At 41.4% G+C, this 18,666-nt stretch overlaps 1 protein-coding gene and 1 pseudogene across 2 annotated transcripts in view; one reads left to right on the plus strand and one right to left on the minus strand.

Annotated features, from left to right (window-relative positions):
- LOC310723022 (cadherin-24-like) overlaps positions 1-2,095 on the plus strand; it is a 22,224-nt gene extending 20,129 nt beyond the window's left edge. The window contains exon 13 of the mRNA XM_083570843.1: positions 1-2,095. This exon is cut by the window's left edge and continues 347 nt beyond it. Coding sequence (XP_083426969.1) covers positions 1-328 — 328 coding nt within the window. The 3' untranslated portion in view covers positions 329-2,095.
- Positions 2,096-10,904: 8,809 nt separating this feature from the next.
- Positions 10,905-18,641, minus strand: LOC310723023 (NLR family CARD domain-containing protein 3-like; annotated as a pseudogene). The gene is made up of 10 exons (XR_014538262.1): positions 18,018-18,641; positions 17,769-17,820; positions 17,405-17,610; positions 15,321-17,088; positions 14,738-14,911; positions 14,354-14,527; positions 13,806-13,979; positions 12,502-12,678; positions 12,164-12,337; positions 10,905-11,904 (listed from the first exon to the last, which is right to left on the minus strand). The product of XR_014538262.1 is annotated as an NLR family CARD domain-containing protein 3-like (transcript).
- Between the last annotated feature and the right edge of the window lie 25 nt (positions 18,642-18,666).

An 18,666-nucleotide genomic window follows, 5' to 3' on the forward strand; every position in this document is an offset into this window, starting at 1 on the left:
GACCTTTGACCCTATGCAGCCTCCATACGATTCACTGCAGATGTACGAACATGAGGGGGCGGAGTCAGAGACTGCATCACTCAGCTCTTTGGAGAGTGAAGGAGATGAAGGGATAGAAGGAGAGAACTTAACTGATTGGGGACCCAAATTTAACAAGCTGCTGGAGATCTTCAGAGAGAAGGAACAGGAGAAAGATGGAGGGAAGAAACAGGAGGAAACGAAGGAGGGACAAAAACATAGAGAGCAGCAGAAGAGTGCAGAGGAGGTGCACGGAAAACAGGATAGTGGGAATAAAGAAGGATTTCTCTTTAGAGAGATGAGAGAGTAAATGATGAAGAAAAAAGAGTGCCATTTAAGATGTTGATCATAAGAGATAGATGGAGGGAATAAAGAGGAGACATGAAGGAGTAAGGACTAAGAGGAGGGGAGGAGGTGGTTAGATAACAAGAAAGGAGCTTGTCGATGAAAAGCATTAAAGATGCAAAGAAGGAGAAAGAGAGAAAAGTAAGAAAGAAGACAAGAGAGAGAGAGAGAGAGAGAGAGAGAGAGAGAGAGAGAGAGAGAGAGAGAGAGAGAGAGAGAGAGCACAGGGTAGATCTAGATAACATGGGTTTCATGTATCATGAAGGCTGAACGTAATTGTAGGCAGAGTCTCAGAGAGCTGTCAATCAGGTGTCCTTATTAGAATATTAGGCCACGCCCACCCATCCAGCCCGGGTCCAGCTGCTATTTGAGTGTTTTGTGACTTTTTATTTTTGTACAAACGTGTTAAATATTTTACATGTCCTTCCTCCTGCATGTGTGAGAGATCAGACACCGACTGAGGAGCTACAAAACAGCTGAAATATTGATTTGGCCGTGCGAGGTGCATTGTGTTCAAAATAAATCAATAAATAAATATAGGCCTCATAAAAAATACACAGCTCTCCACACACACACACACACACACACACACACACACACACACACACACACACAGATGTTACACGTGAGTAGTGAGTGAGTGAGAAATGAAGCTCGTCCTCCTGAAAGTGTTCAGTCTTCAGTTCTTCTTTCTCACCTTCAGGTATCTCCATTTACTTGCTTCTGTGCTGTGATTATTAAGCAGCCTATGAAGAGCTTCATCTGCCTCATTGCTCTCGTATTCATTGTGAGGAACAGAAGGAGGAACATGAGTGAGGGAGTGGAATTCACATGCTGCTGCACATCTCTCAGATCTCTCACTCTGTTAATAATGCTATCTTCCTACATGCCCCCTTTTCCTTCATCGCACCTCGAGCGATCCTGTACAAACGTGTAGAAATGATTGCACTTTATAACACAAGTGTATGACATCATCATGCCCCTCCCCAATACACCAAGCCCCGCCCACCACATAACATCTAATATCAGTATGTATAGACGCATACCGTAAACAATACGGTTATAATGCACGCTATCGTTTCTATAGTAACAGCTCATTCACAGGGATCTGTACAGAAAACACTGATGGAAGGAGTCTCCAGTGTCAGTGTTTTTAACTTAGAGAGAAAACAGAAAGAATGAAAGAGAAGAAATAGAGAGAGGATAGAGAGGGTGGTGAGGGAACAAGTGTTTATAGCTGCTATAATGTAAACGACAACACAAACTTGTTTTACTGGACATTACTGTACCTATAAATGGATAATAATAAAAACTGTAATTGTTGCAGATGTTTATGTTTATTATTAAAACAACGCTGAATGAAGTTTCGTATGTCAGAGCTGCTGCTGAAAACTATGAACACGTTTATTAAACACGTCTGTGACGATTTGGACTGGAGACATGGCTGTGAGGAGAGATGACCGATTTCACGTCACTCCAACACAAAAGAACATGTTCATCACCACGAACTGGAAACTGTGGCTGGACTCACGCTCTCACTGTAGTGGGTCCTGAATTGCAGAGGTTCCTTCTCGACTTTACAGGTTCTTCTCCATTTCAGATATACGTTTGAGATATATGCACTTCGGATCTCAGTGAAAGTTCTTCTGCATGACCTGAGCAGGTGATAGATGCATTCCTGACACTCAGTTTGTCTTCAATTAACAATTAAAGATGTTTCTGTTATATCTCATCACCTGGTCCTTCTCCTCCTTGACATTTTGTTGTCTGATCTACAAGCTAGATGTTCACTTCATAAACACACAATAACATTACACACAAATCTCCACCGATTCTACTGTAAAATCTGAAAAAAGCAACTACAGAAATGTTCTCCAGAGAATCAGGAATTCTTACACATCAGGTATGTAAGAAGATCCAGGTGTATGTGTGAGGTGTTAAAGGATGTTAGTGTAGACGTGGAGGTGAAGAACATCCCAAGCATTATAATGGCCTCACACCTCGCCATAGATAATCACCTTCTACCATGGTATACACCTCGTGGCTCAGACACACTACACATAACACACATCACATCATAACCTTGTGCTCCAGAACATCTGATCACATGCACATTATCAACTTGTGCTGTTAATATCATGAACAGCAGCTACGCTAATTCCTCTCCACTGCTTCTCTTTCTCTCCCCATCCCGAGGCTTCCTGAGGTTGCTCCAGCCCCATTCACGTCCCACCTCATGAAGATTATGGACCTTTGAAGAAGTAGATGCCGAACTCGCAAACATCCTGAACCATCTAGAGACGTACCAGTGCCAGCTGGATCCCACTTCATGTGGAGTTTGGACACTGGACCTTCTGGAGTGTTTAAAGGCTCTGGCATGGAGAAGCTGGTGTTGGATCTGTGATGATCACAAATGTTGAGCTATTTTATGAGTTGCTCAGTAGCTCCTAGTTTTATAACCATAATGACTGTAGAAGACTGTAGAAAGATCATCAGTCATAATCACACACTCCAGTGCTCATGTTAGTTCTCACTCTCCAGTGTTCTGTAGTGTTTAAAGACTATAATCACACTCTTGATGTCACCAAATGAGGATGAGGTTCTGCTTTTGAGTCTGGTTCCTCTCAAGGTTTCTTCCTCATAACATTTAATGGAGTTTTTCCTTCACCACAGTCTCCATGGTGATCATCAGAGATAAACACACACCATTCACCTTCACTGTTAAATTCTGTAAAGCTGCTTTGAGATGATGTGTGTTGTGAAAATCGAAATAGAAATAAACTTCACTTGGTCACTTTTTATCATTGAGGAGTTGTTATTGATGTTTGCAGAGCAAAACGTACTAAATAGATTAAAATCACGCTGCATTTTATATTCAACTTGTTACAGTTCTGCTGCTCCGATTCACAGAGGCAGAAGATTCCATTTATTTATTTGTTTGTTTGTTAGTTTTGTTCTGTGTCTCTAATAATAATGAAGCTGCTGGAGAACTTCTGGTGCTTTTTTCTATTTCTAATTTGAACATTATTTTCTCAAGATCATCAAATTGATTTTGTGCATCAAGAAATGTATAATAATATTCACATTAAAGTTCCACCAAATGCAAAACTTCTCCATTGATCTCATTGAGGTAATTAGGAAATGTGGACGGAAGATTTCTCCATCTGGATGGACCTGGAACTATATTACTATGGTTACAACCGTCCTTCCAGCCAATCACATTTCGGTATTTACTGTGACCAGGTTAGGAGGAGTAAATATTGTAAGTCTATAACTGAATGAATGTTGAGATGTTGTGTAGAACTGGATCTAAATCATGGTGTGATGTAAAGTTCTGTCATATGCATATACTACTAATAATATACATCTCCAATAAAATCACCCGTTTGGAGTTTTAGCCTGAAGACTCGTCATGTCCCTGACACGTGTCTCACACTGGCATTAACTCAGGAACAAACACAGGAGAAAAGCTTTGAGCTGTCAGCTGAAAATAGTGGCGCTGCTCGGTCCATTTCTTGTTTACCGTCAATGATTCATGGAATGATGCATGCTGGGAAATAGAGCTTAGGACTATACTTAGCTATTTTTTGGGAGAGTAATGCGATATACAACATCATACACACCAACGCTTATTTTCTCACAGTCCTTGATCAGAATAGTGATGATGATGATCTTCATCCTAACGTTATGATCATCTATGTATCACTGCATCTAAACCTTCTTTGCATGAAACTCTGGTGCTAAACACACTATAACAGTGTAACAAGATTAGCTAGGATGTTAGCATGAATTTAAAAACACTTCAGGCTAATCGCTGTTAACTCCGACTTCAACAGGAGCTCATTTCAGTAGTAACGAGCAGCTCTGGTTTAGAGTGTAATCTCATTGCTAACATTTGATTTAAGAATAATGGTTACTAAAGCAGGGAAAATTTGGGGAGATTTTGGAGGATATTCAGATTTTCCTTTTCAAATCAGTATTTGGTCGTGAGTTGAGTGTTGAGCGCCACTGCCATTAAAGATGGCTGATGCTAAAGCTAGTGTGAGACATGTATGACTTTGGTGTCCAGCTGTGAGCGAAGATTTAACAATCATCTAAAATCCACCAATAGGAGGCCAATGTTCTCACAGGATAGCGATAAAAGAGAATCGGAAATGCTAAACGCTAAAGCCCATAAAAGATCTGCAGGTTACCTGAAGTTCAGATTGTTTGTGGATGTGTTCGGTGCTACTCATGATGCAGTGTGGTACATAGTCGTGTTCTTTACTGCAGATCTTCATTATCTAACCAGAGAACATGCAGGACAACGGTTACAGAACTAGAAGAAATAATTAGTTAAATACACACACACACACACACACACCACACACACACACACACACACACACACACACCACACACACACACACACACCACACACACACACACACACACACCCCACACACACACACACACACACACACACACACACACCACACACACACACACACACCACACACACACACACACACACACACCACACACACACACACACACACACACACACACACCACACACACACACACACACACACACACCACACACACACACACACACACACACACACACCACACACACACACACACACACACACACACACCACACACACACACACACACCACACACACACACACACACACACACACACACACACACACACACACACCACACACACACACACACACACACACACACCACACACACACACACCACACACACACACACACACACACCACACACACACACACACCACACACACACACACACACACACACACACACCACACACACACACACACCCCACACACACACACACACACACACACACACACACACACCACACACACACACACACACACACACACACACACACACACACACACACACACACACACACACACACAGATTGTAGATAACAATCTGTACCAAATGTCATAAATGTAAATGTAGATGTAGATAATGCCTTGTTTCATTACACACACACACACACACACACACACACACACACACACACACACACACACACACACACACACACATATAGATAGAATAAGGGGCAGATTGTCTGAACGCTAGGCTAATTACACACGGCTGATCGCCGTATTTTCATCCTTTACAACAAAACACTTTCAGATGAATGAGTAATCTCACAATTTGCACATCAAAACAATTAATTTTGATGCCTGTTTTACATAACGAGGGAATAAACCCGCGTAATGAAGAGGAATTAGCATATTATATTCCAAACACACACACACTCTGATGAGCATCATCATCACTCCACTCCAGAAATAAAACAATCTGTTCGTGTTGATGAAGCTCTGTTCACTGAGGGAGAGAGAGCAGGAGTGTGTGATGTTTCTCCTGCAGGGGTTTTGTCCTGGAGATAGAGACCGAGTGTGTGCAGTGTGTGAGTGTGTGTGTCTCTCTCTCTCTCTCTCTCTCTCACACACACACACACACACACACACACACACACACACACACACACACACACACACACACACACACACACACCTCTCCAGGCTATGTGGCCTCTGACAGCATAACAGATCACAGGAGAGTCTGAGTCATGAACCATGATGATGAATCTGAAAGGGTTAGAGCAGAGCCCTGACCCTCGTTTATACTCCATACTGACAGATTCATTCAAGGTCCCCTGGTGGTCTAGTGGTTAAGATGCAGCGCTCCCACCGCTGCGACCCGGGTTCGATTCCTGGTCAGGGAACCATCCCCAGCCACTCTCAGTGCCGGTCCCAAGCCCGGATAAATTGGGGAGGGTTGCGTTAGGAAGGGCATCCAGCGTAAAACATGTGCCAAATCAAACGTGCGGAGGATCCGCTGTGGCGCCCCCTAACGGGAGAAGCCGAAAAGAAAGTTACTGACAGATTCATTCATAAATTATTCTCAGGAGTGTTTAAATAAACATCATGTGGAGTTCATGTGAATCCAGCGAGTACAGAGACAAGACTTGAGTCTCATGTGCTGAAAGTGTACCAGAACCAATCAAGTCCAATAATCAGCCTCACAAGCTTTTACAACTAATCTGATCTCAACTCCCAGCAACCACTGCAGCTCCAAACATGCAAACATGGCCTACTCCTAGAACCCAGACTCCCGGCACACGCACACACACACACACACACACACACACACACACACAGAGATTAAAAGAGATTCTTTTTTACAAACTCATTGTGAAGTATGTGCTCTCTGGGACTCCCAGATGTTCTATTCCATGTCTTTGTGTTTGATGTTGGTGTGTTTGATCTCTGGTGGTCTCGTGTGGTCTGTTCATGATCTCCTGACCATTAGTTTCTTATCCTCTCTCTTGTGCCTCATGTTCATGTAAAATCTGGTTTCATGACCTCGTGAGGGATGGAGGAAGAGTGAGTACAGAAGCTGTACTGTTACTTTTCATCTCTTTGTGAGCTTTTCCTTATTTGGAGTTTTGTCGTTGTGTCTGAATGTAAATCAACTGTACGGTGATCCTGCTTCATTATTAACAATGAGATGATGATATGATTCAGATAATAAAGCTGATAGATGGTTAAATGTAAAAGGCAGAAGAGAGGCTTCTCCAAAAAAAAAAAAAAAAAACTTTTCCTTCCAACACTTCCACAAGGATTTTTACATCCAAAACATTAGTGTAAAGTTTTACATAGAAACGTTAAGGGTTCTTCTAGAGAGGAACATATAAAGTTTTCTTTTTACAATAATATATAAACTGAATAATTAACTAGTTATGAATTATTTTTCAGATCTCATCTCCTGAAAGATTTGTGAAAACATCTGAAAATTATAATTGATCTGAGTTGTGTTCAGAACATTAGAATTCTCAGGTTCTACTGAAACATCACCGCTGCAGATTTATGATTTATATTCGGACAGTGTGTGGTGACTTTTGACTCAGTACATAAACTTTAAATTTATTCAGCGTGACTTACAGCTATCAGCAGAATCCCCTAAATTCATCATATAAATTTATATCGTTACTCAGAGCGGGGCACAGAGCTGCTCGCTCTCCGACCCTGAAAACGACCTCCTGCAAATACGAGCCATTAATTTTGAATCTGCACCGAGACGCCATTAGAGCTGTAAAAATAAAGCAGGAGGAAAGTCCCTTAGCTGTGAATAATGTAGAACAGTATTAACAGTGCTACCACACACTGCCATTTTCACATAATAAATGAATCATGCTGCTCAGGAGAAAGACATGGAGCTCAATTAATCATTTATCTGTTCAAATATACATTCAAACACCAAAAACTGATTAAAAACTTCCTCTTTATAAGAAAGTTTATCCTTTATCAGCCGTCTACACTTAATCCATTCTTCTGATTTCCTGATCGGAGATGAATCCCCTCTCCACCTGGACATGTTCAGAATCAGCACCTTGGAGAGGTCCTATTGATCTGTGTTGGTTTTGATTTACTGCTTTTAAATTACACACGATTTATAACACGTCTCAGGAGTCACACTCTCTCGTGCCCTGGTGGAAACTAAACTGTACAGATTTATCCTCAGGAAATGATATAATAAGGTTATAAACATGACCAGAAGTGACATGTATTGAACTCTACAGCAGGGGGCGTGTTGTTCACAAGCGACTTGGCTTGTTCAGGACAACAATCAGGGTCCATTTCATTACACGACTGTCTTTATTTTGTGATAGATGTAGATTATTACAGTATTCCTTTTTTCAGGACAGAGGTTTACTGTATTTCTCCGTGCACACTGTGGGTTTTAGGGAAAATTAAGCAGGTTTCAGTGTCAGCATGGGGTCCGATGTTTCACTCGAAACTTTGGTTTCTCTTTACTGTAATTAGAGAGTGAGATGTTGTATGGATTAGAGACAGTGGCATTGAGTAAAAGACAGGAGGTGGAGCTGGAGGTAGCAGAGCTGGAGATGTTGAGATGTTTATTGGGAGTGACGACAATGGACAGGATTTGAAATGAGTTTATTAGAGGGACAGCGCATGTAGGACGTTTTGGAGACAAGGTGAGGGAGTTTTTTCGTGTAGTTTTTTAAATGACCCAGATGACCATCAGAACTCTCATCAAAACAGACTTTACTGTTAGTAAACTCAATTTCACATTCTGGGACTTTTTGTCTAAAATGATCACATTCTCGAATATATTTGCGAACTACAACTTGTGTGGTTCAGCAGCCATCTAAGACTAACACCACTTACAGGAAATGTAAAATGTGCATGTTCTCACACAAATATTAGCCATTATATTCACTATATTTGTTAATTATGAAAATTAAGCATAATAAAACGTCAGGGCCTTTGCTCTGGAGTGGCTGTCATGGTCCGAGGTACAGCCCTGTGTGGCTCCATGCCCTCCTGCAGCACTAAGTCTCCCTCTAGTGGCTACAGTTGCACTGTTCCAAAGCCAGGTTTCAGTAGCGGATAATTCTGAGGCTCAAGGAAAAGGCAGGGTTGGGCAAAGATACGTCAAAATGTATTTTAAAATAAAATACACTGTATTTTATTAGCCGTGGTATATTCTGGGAAACAGAGTTTGTTCTGACAGTAAGGAGAGAAAATTTGAGAGTAAATGTGTGTGCACACTCTTCACACTCCTCTGTTCACACTTCACTTCACTTCACATACTGATCCCATCATAGTGTCTCGCTCACAAACTGTACAGTGAATTTAGGCAGCTGCAGACCTGCACCCCCCCTGCTGGGCACTTTTACACACAACAACCCACAATCCCACACAGGATTAGGGTTAGCATTCTGGGTTAGGGTTAGGGTTAGCAGTCTGGATTAGGGTTAGCAGTCTGGATTAGGGTTAGCAGTCTGGGTTAGGGTTAGCAGTTTGGATTAGGGTTAGCAGTCTGGGTTAGGGTCAGGGTTAGCAGTCTGGATTAGGGTTAGCAGTCTGAATTAGGGTTAGCAGTCTGGGTTAGGGTTAGCAGTCTGGGTTAGCAGTCTGGATTAGGGTCAGGGTTAGCAGTCTGGATTAGGGTTAGCAGTCTGGGTTAGCAGTCTGGATTAGGGTCAGGGTTAGCAGTTTGGATTAGGGTTAGGGTTAGCAGTCTGGGTTAGGGTTAGCAGTTTGGATTAGGGTTAGGGTTAGCAGTCTGGATTAGGGTTAGGGTTAGCAGTCTGGATTAGGGTTAGCAGTCTGGATTAGGGTTAGGGTTAGCAGTCTGGATTAGGGTTAGCAGTTTGGATTAGGGTTAGCAGTTTGGGTTAGGGTTAGCAGTCTGGATTAGGGTTAGGGTTAGCAGTTTGGATTAGGGTTAGGGTTAGCAGTCTGGATTAGGGTTAGCAGTTTGGATTAGGGTTAGGGTTAGCAGTCTGGATTAGGGTTAGCAGTCTGGATTAGGGTTAGGGTTAGCAGTTTGGATTAGGGTTAGGGTTAGCAGTCTGGATAAGGGTTAGGGTTAGCAGTCTGGATTAGGGTTAGCAGTTTGGATTAGGGTTAGGGTTAGCAGTCTGGATTAGGGTTAGGGTTAGCAGTCTGGATTAGGGTTAGGGTTAGCAGTCTGGATTAGGGTTAGCAGTCTGGATTAGGGTTAGCAGTTTGGATTAGGGTTAGGGTTAGCAGTCTGGATTAGGGTTAGGGTTAGCAGTCTGGATTAGGGTTAGCAGTCTGGATTAGGGTTAGGGTTAGCAGTTTGGATTAGGGTTAGCAGTCTGGATAAGGGTTAGGGTTAGCAGTCTGGATTAGGGTTAGCAGTTTGGATTAGGGTTAGGGTTAGCAGTCTGGATTAGGGTTAGGGTTAGCAGTCTGGGTTAGGGTTAGCAGTCTGGATTAGGGTTAGGGTTAGCAGTCTGGATTAGGGTTAGCAGTCTGGATTAGGGTTAGCAGTTTGGATTAGGGTTAGGGTTAGCAGTCTGGATTAGGGTTAGCAGTTTGGATTAGGGTTAGGGTTAGCAGTCTGGATTAGGGTTAGGGTTAGCAGTCTGGATAAGGGTTAGGATTAGCAGTCTGGATTAGGGTTAGCAGTTTGGATTAGGGTTAGGGTTAGCAGTCTGGATTAGGGTTAGCAGTTTGGATTAGGGTTAGGGTTAACAGTCTGGATTAGGGTTAGGGTTAGCAGTCTGGATAAGGGTTAGGATTAGCAGTCTGGATTAGGGTTAGCAGTCTGGATAAGGGTTAGGGTTAGCAGTTTGGATTAGGGTTAGCAGTCTGGATTAGGGTTAGCAGTCTGGATTAGGGTTAGCAGTTTGGATTAGGGTTAGGGTTAGCAGTCTGGATAAGGGTTAGCAGTCTGGATTAGGGTTAGGGTTAGCAGTCTGGATTAGGGTTAGGGTTAGCAGTCTGGATAAGGGTTAGGGTTAGCAGTCTGGATTAGGGTTAGCAGTTTGGATTAGGGTTAGCAGTTTGGATTAGGGTTAGCAGTTTGGATTAGGGTTAGCAGTTTGGATTAGGGTTAGGGTTAGCAGTCTGGATTAGGACTAGCAGTTTGGATTAGGGTTAGGGTTAGCAGTTTGGATTAGGGTTAGGGTTATTCAAAAAACAAAGCTTTTAAACTATTTAATTTATTGCATTTTTTTTAATTTGCCTTTTAGAAAATAAAAGCAGTTGTTAAATTGGTGTGTGCCACTGCTGATAATTACTGATAAAACACCATTACAGTATAAACACATCATTTTAAAGGGCTGATCAGAACATTCTGTTGCTGCATGTTTATAGAAATGCACTTCTCTGAGCAAAGTCTACTCATATCACCTTCAATTATACTGAACATTTAAAACACACCTTCACATGAACTAACAACAATTACATAAAACACAAATAAGTGATAAAATAATAATAAGAAATCATTAAAGCAAATCATATTTCATACAAAACCACTCATAAAGAAAACAAAGACTCAAAGAAAACATTGTTCCAAAGACATGCATTTATACAGTGAGGAAAGACCAGGATCACCAAAGATCTCCATAAGATCTAATCTCCCATATCCTATCCTCACCACCTTCTCCAGAGAGATGATAGTGAGCATCCTGACCTCATGTCTCAGAGTGAAACTGCACACACATAGCACAAGCCCCAACAGAAGACTGTGAGTACAGCTAAGAAGATTATTATGTTATTGTCTCTTTACCCACCATAAACATCTCCTTTATGTGCTGTAAGGCCCCGCCCACTCCTCCTGCTATCTGCTAGAAGATTCTGGAGCATGTGTACCACCAGCTTTTGTCCTGAGATTCTCGGAGCTCTCAACACAGTCTGGATTAATTAAACTCTTGACTCACTAACACAAAACCTCCCCATCAAATCCAGATATTCACACTGAATATTCATTTGATTTTTCCACAGTTTTCTCTGATGTTGCTGCAACACAATCATCTGACACTCGAGCAGAGCAACAAGCAGTCACCAACAAGAACTTCTATTTCTATCAGTTCTACAAAAAGCACACAGTATTTATATCATTATATCATATCATTTATATAATCCAACACAAACATTCATCAGACCTTGTGTGAGACTCAGATCAGATTAGATCGGATCAGAAGGGGTATGGCCGAAAGCTGTTAATACAAAAAGAGAAAAAATGATCAGACCTAATAATGACAATTTATTTAATCCACATAACTCCTGCCAACATCATATAAATCCCAGTGCATCAAACAGAACAGGTTTGTGTATCTGTGCATAAGTGTGTGTGTGTGTGTGTGTGTGTGTGTGTGTGTGTGTGTGTGTGTGTGTGTGTGTGTGTGTGTCTGTGTGTCTGTGTGTCTGTGTGTGTGTGTGTGTGTGTGTGTGTGTGTGCGCAAGCCAGAAACTCACTCTATCTCCAGTGTACAGTGTGGATCCTTCAGTAGATCAGACAGCAGCTTCACCCCCGACTCTCCTGGATTATTCGAGGTCAGATTCAGAAGTTTCAGGTGGGATGAAGGATTCAGTTTCAGAGCTGAAGCTAAAGCAGCACAACCACTAGCTGTAATACCACAGTTAGATAACCTGTGAAAAAGACAAGGGACAGAGCTTACATTTACAGTTTACACACACACACACACACACACACACACACACACACACACACACACACACACACACACACACACACACACACACACACACCAGCACAATCCCATACACAAACAGAGAAGAGTAGACAAACTCACTGCAGTGTCTGGAGTTTACAGTGTGGCTCCTGCAGAAGATCAGACAGCATCCTTACTCCTGATTTTTCTATTTTATTCCAGTTCAGGTTCAGATCTCTCAGGCAAGACCACAGGCTGGATTTCAGAATTAAAGCCAGTTGAGCACAGCCATTACCTTTAATACTGCAGTTTACCAGTCTGCAGAGAAAAAGAACATTTTACCCAAACCAAGGATGCAGCATTCAGTCCCACAGTAGACACTGAGCTCCAGCGGTGATCTTCATCAAGTAAACTTTTAAGGTGATTCAAAATATTTGTACATGCATAAAATAGTTGAAACAGAAAATAATGAACATTGTGTTCAAGCCTACTTATAAATAACATTTATGAAATGTATCGGTCAGGATTTCAGCCTCATCATATCACAGCGACGGCGCTGCTTAAAGTGATAAATGATCCGAGTTTTGTCTCCTCACTTGTGTTACTTGATCTTAGTGCAGCTTTTGGTCATAATTATCAGTTTGTTGATGTACCTTCTGGATTTCAGTTATGCTGTAATGTTTGCACTCTGATCACACTGTGATGCAGAGGAGAGAAGTAATGAAGAACAAATACGCCGTTACCGTACTTCAGTAGATTTTTCTGGTTTCATTTTTTTACTTCACTATTTATTTTTCAGACTTTTTACTTTCACTAATTACATTTTTACACAAATATCTGTACACAATATCTTTCTACTTCTTACATGTTAAAAACAGACTCGTTACTTTCGTTTTAATCTGTTTGGTGAAATGATCAATATTTTTCTTCTCACTGCTCTGTTTTCAGCTCATCAACATGTTTCCTGTCATTGTGCTGCTTTTTCAATCCACTGGTGCATCATCTCCTGTTTCTCACACCACAGACGTAGACTAGTTTCTGAAGATCACAATGAGCAACAGAAGGCAGTAAGAAGTCTGGGGTTAACGTGGATGAGACAGAGGGAGTCAGTGATGAGAACATGACTGAGAACAGAGACATTCCTGATCATCATCTTCTTTACTCTGCTTGTGTTCTATATGGTGGATCTTCTCCTGAATACTGTGTATTAATATGATGTGAGATCCAGTTACCAGCATGACACTAAAACTTAAAAGAATGGGTTCCTCTCATGGTTTCTTCTCAATCTCAGAGTTTTTCTCTGCCTCTGACTTGCTCATTAAGGATAAACTTATAGAGACGCATTTACACATTTAAAATTCATATTTCTAATATAAAATTTGCTTTGAAACAATTTCCCTTAATTAAAAGTGCTTATTTAATGTGATACAATATGATGATCTGACCTCAGTATCTCCAGTCTACAGTGTGGAGTCTCCAGTCCAGCAGAGAGCAGCTTCACTCCCGAGTCCTGCAGGTTATTGTCACTCAGATCCAGTTCTCTCAGACTGGAGGAGTTTGAGCTGAGAACTGAGGACAGAGATCTACAGCTTTCCTCTGTCAGATTACAGCTACACAATCTATAATAAAAATGCGAAAGCTCCTTTAACAATAGTCTGAATTACTTTTTCCATCACTGCAATTTCACAATTAATGTAAATGTGATCTTATCTTAAAACATAAAACTTCAGTGACAGTAATTCAAGCTCACAATCAAACCCTGAAGCTGTGAAACTCTATCAAACTTCATAATGCAAGTGCTAAGACCCTGGTGAGCAAATCTTAAAACCCATAACACATATTTCCGAAACCTAGAAAAGGCTCACTCAGGAATATCGGGACAGATGCCTCTAATTCTAATGTGTTGACCTCCATCTGTCTTGGTAAACAACAGTATGCACCATGTGGTCCACTACACTATAGTGCTTGTACAACTCGCAGATGATGATCTGACCTCAGTATCTCCAGTCTACAGTGTGGTGTCTCCAGTCCAGCAGAGAGCAGCTTCACTCCCGAGTCCTGCAGGTTATTGTCACTCAGGTTCAGTTCTCTCAGACTGGAGGAGTTTGAGCTGAGAACTGAGGACAGAGATCTACAGCTTTCCTCTGTTAGATTACACACACACAACCTATAAAAGTAATTATGAGAGATTAAACCCAAATACTGTTGAAGTGTGCAGGTTTATTTGCAGGGGGAAATACTTTTACATCTGATTGTGTAGTGTATTAATTAATAGCAGGCACCAGACCTCCTCGTAAATTAGAGTTAAACATTAGAAAGTCACAGACACACAAAGAGGTGTGTTTTCTGTAGAGCCAGAATGAGAAGATAATCTCACCTCAGTATCTCCAGTTTACTGTAGGGGTTTTCTAATAGATCTGACAGAAGTTTAACTCCGGAATCCATTAATTTATTGTTACCAAGGTTCAGCTCTTTCAGACCGGAGTAGTTTGAGCTCAGAACTGATGACAGAACCTCACAGCTTTTATTAGTGAGATTACAACCCCACAGCCTGCGGAAGAAAAGATGAGATATAAAAACACTGACATCTTACATTCACTAATATAAACACACTGTAGTCATTCTGACAGCACAGAAATAGCTATCAGGAAAAGGGGATCTTTGCTATAGTCCATTATCATCTGTGTATGGTTTATCACATGGTCTTCAGTCTAATCTACAGTGGATTGAGGTGGCTGGAGGTTTAGAGATTTAGGATTTAGAATTAGATCCATTAGATTAGATGCCTCCTGTTTGGTTGGAATGAAAACTGCAAATCAGACCTCTGTGGAAAAGACTAAAGACCCCTTCTGTTTCAGGTGAAAAAAAGTGGTAACTATTCTCAGAACATACAGGATTTTAGTGACTACTCTTAAACTTACATTAAATATGGAGAGTCAAATATGAGAGAATATACTCACACAGCCTTTGTGGAGACTTTCAACACTGGAAGCAGTCTAATAAGGCATTCTTCTGATCGTTCAAATTTACCCAAATCAAACTCATCTGCCTCTTCTGAGTTCAGCAACACAAACACCAGAGCTGACCACTGAGCAGGAGAGAGTCGGGTTCTACTAAGACAACTGTAGTCCCCTCTATTCAGGTAAGTTTGCACTTCCTGCACTAGAGAATCATCGTTCAGTTCATTCAGACAGTGAAATAAATTGATGGATTTTTCTGGAGATGGATTTTCCCTGATCTTGTCCTTGATGTACTCAACTGTTTCCTCTTTGCTGTGGGAACTGCTTCCTGTTTGGGGCAGAAGTTCTCTTAAGAGAGTCTGATTGGACTCCAGTGAGAGGCTCAGAAGGAAACGGAGGAACAGGTCCAGGTGTCCATTCTCACTCTGTAAGGCCTTGTCCACTGCACTCTTCAGGAGAGCGGACATGGGTGGATTATTTAAAAGAGGTAACATTCCAGGGTTTTGGTCCCTTAGAAGATTTCTGTTTTTCAAGACAAAGTTGAGAAACACGTATAAAGCAGCCAGAAACTCTTGAACACTCAGATGTACAAAGCTGAACACCTTTCCCAGGTGAAGCCCAAACTCCTCTCTGAAGATCTGAGTGCACACTCCTGAGTACACGGACGCTTCTCTGACATCAATGCCACACTCTCTCAGGTCTTCTTCATAGAAGATCAGGTTTCCTTTCTCCAGCTGCTGGAAAGCCAGTTTTCCCAGTGCCAGGATACTCTGCTGAGGATCAGGATCACCATTTTTATGGTACTTTTGGTTTCTGTGTTTGATCTGAAAAATCAGGAAGTGTGTGAACATTTGAGTCAGAGTCTTGGGGATCTCTCCACTCTCTGCTTCACCCAACATTCTCTCTAGAACAGTGGCTGAGATCCAGCAGAAGACTGGAATATGACACATGATGTAGAGGCTTTTTGAAGACTGCATGTTTCTAATAATTTTATTGGCCAGCCGCTGATCACTGATCCTTCTCTTGAAGTATTCCTCTTTCTGAGGATCACTGAACCCCCGTACCTCTGTTACCTGGTCTACACACTCAGGAGGGATCTGATTGGCTGCTCCTGGTCGAGAGGTAATCCAGAGGAGAGCAGAGGGAAGCAGATTCCCCTTGATGAGGTTCGTCAGCAGCACATCCACTGAGGCTGATTCTTTCACATCACACAATCTCTCATTGTTCTGGAAATTTAGAGGAAGTCGACACTCATCCAGACCATCAAAGATCAACACCACTTTGTAGAAGTTACAGTCTATTAAATTTAATTCTTTCATTTCTGGGAAAAAGTGATGAAGAAGATCCATCAGACTGAGATGTTTTTGCTTCATCAGATTGAGCTCTCTGAAGGGAAGTGGAAACATGAAGGTGACGTCCTGATTTGCTTTTCCTTCAGCCCAGTCCAGAATGAACTTCTGCACAGAGACTGTTTTTCCAATTCCAGCAACTCCTTTAGTCAGCACACTTCTGATGGACTTGTCTTTAAAGAGATCATTACATTTGATGGGTGTCTCCTGTGTTGCTGGTCTCCTGGACACTGTCTCAATCAGTCTCACCTCATGTTCATTATTGACGTCTCCACTCCAACCCTCTGTGATGTAGAGCTCTGTGTAGATCTCATTCAGAAGTGCTGAACTTCCATGCTGTGAGATTCCTTCAGTAATTCTTTTACACTTCTCCACAAGCTTGGATTGGAGTTTGTCCTGATACACAGAGAGCAGCACATCTAAAAAAAATAAATAAATAAATAAAAATACAAAAAAATAAATAAATAATAATACAGTATTTTACAGTTTAATTATTTATAATGTATTGAATATTCTCTTATCTTCCTGTGGTGTTGTTGGGGGGGGTTTGGGTGTGGGTAGGGTGAGGTGGGGTGGGGTTTTTGTGGATGTCTTTAGGGTGGGTGAGATGTGTGTAGAGTGGGTTATGTAGCCAGTGCATTAAATATTTATGAACCAACATGTCTGCTCTGGTGTTAATTCACATTCATCCGTATAAGCTTTCAGTGGAATAAAGTCATGATTTAAAGCTCTTACTATTGTGTAATGTTTTTAGCGAGATCTGTGTGGTTCATGATGTTCAGGACGTGCAGCGTGATCTTCAGTGCTCCCTCTCTGACACTGTGGTGACCCTCGTCATCCCACACCTCCCTCTCAGTGCATGCTGGGTAATCTGGACTGAGGAGTTTCCTGAACCTGTTCAATTCATTCTTCATCAAAGTGATGACTTTGTGTTCCAGCTCCTGATTAGAAACATGGGATATACATATTCATCATAAAATACACACACACACACACGCACGCACGCACGCACGCACGCACGCACGCACGCACGCACGCACACACACACACACACACACACACACACCACACACACACACACACACACACACACACAAACCTTAAATATGTCATTCCACTGAGTATTGCATGTTCTGCTTTCCTTTGAAACTCTGTGGAAAAAAACAACAACCCAGGAATTAGACTGCACTGATACACACAGAGAAATGTTTCATTCCATTTCATTATTCCACACACACACACACACACACACACACACACACACACACACACACACACACACACACACACACACACACACACACACACACAAACCCCCTTACACATAGCATGTATAAATCATGGTAACCTGAGTTCAGTAGATGTTGTGAAGTTTGTTGGTTGTGTCATCGACCTGTGGCTCTTGATGGACACACAGCTGGGTTCAGGTGAGTGTGATCTTTTCTTCCTTATCCAACTGAAACACACACAGACCCTGTGTAAGGTCACACTCATATTCCCACAGTTTCAATATATATTCATTGTTTTTTTCTATAGAAATGTTTTTTATTTCTAAGCTGAGTGTTAATGAGAGTAACTCACCTCCAGCTTGAAGACTCAGTCCGAGTTTGATTTCACTTTCATTCTTACACACTTTCAAAGGTTTATATTTAACATATTTATTTATATAAATCTTCTATTATTCTTTTTTCTAAGCCTCCATCAAAATCGACTCAGATTACTCAAAGACTCAAAGCATTTTTGTAAAATACAGTTTCTATATTTTACCTTATAGTGAATATATTTCTAATAAATCTACAGACGGTATTTCAGAGGTAGATCAGTGACTCATGTCCACTTTCTTCTTCTCATTCAGGAGAAATTTACTTTCAGCTGTTTTTATAAAAAATCATTGTGTTTGTTTGGAGCTGTAAAGACACTGGGATGGGAGGAGTAGGAAGTTATTAAGTGTATTGTGTATCGTTATCTAGTTCCCAGAGAACAAAGTTCAAACTTTA

Source organism: Silurus aristotelis (genome assembly GCF_946808225.1).
Source record: "Silurus aristotelis genome assembly, contig: scaffold_148, whole genome shotgun sequence".
NCBI classification, from domain to species: Eukaryota; Metazoa; Chordata; class Actinopteri; order Siluriformes; family Siluridae; genus Silurus; species Silurus aristotelis.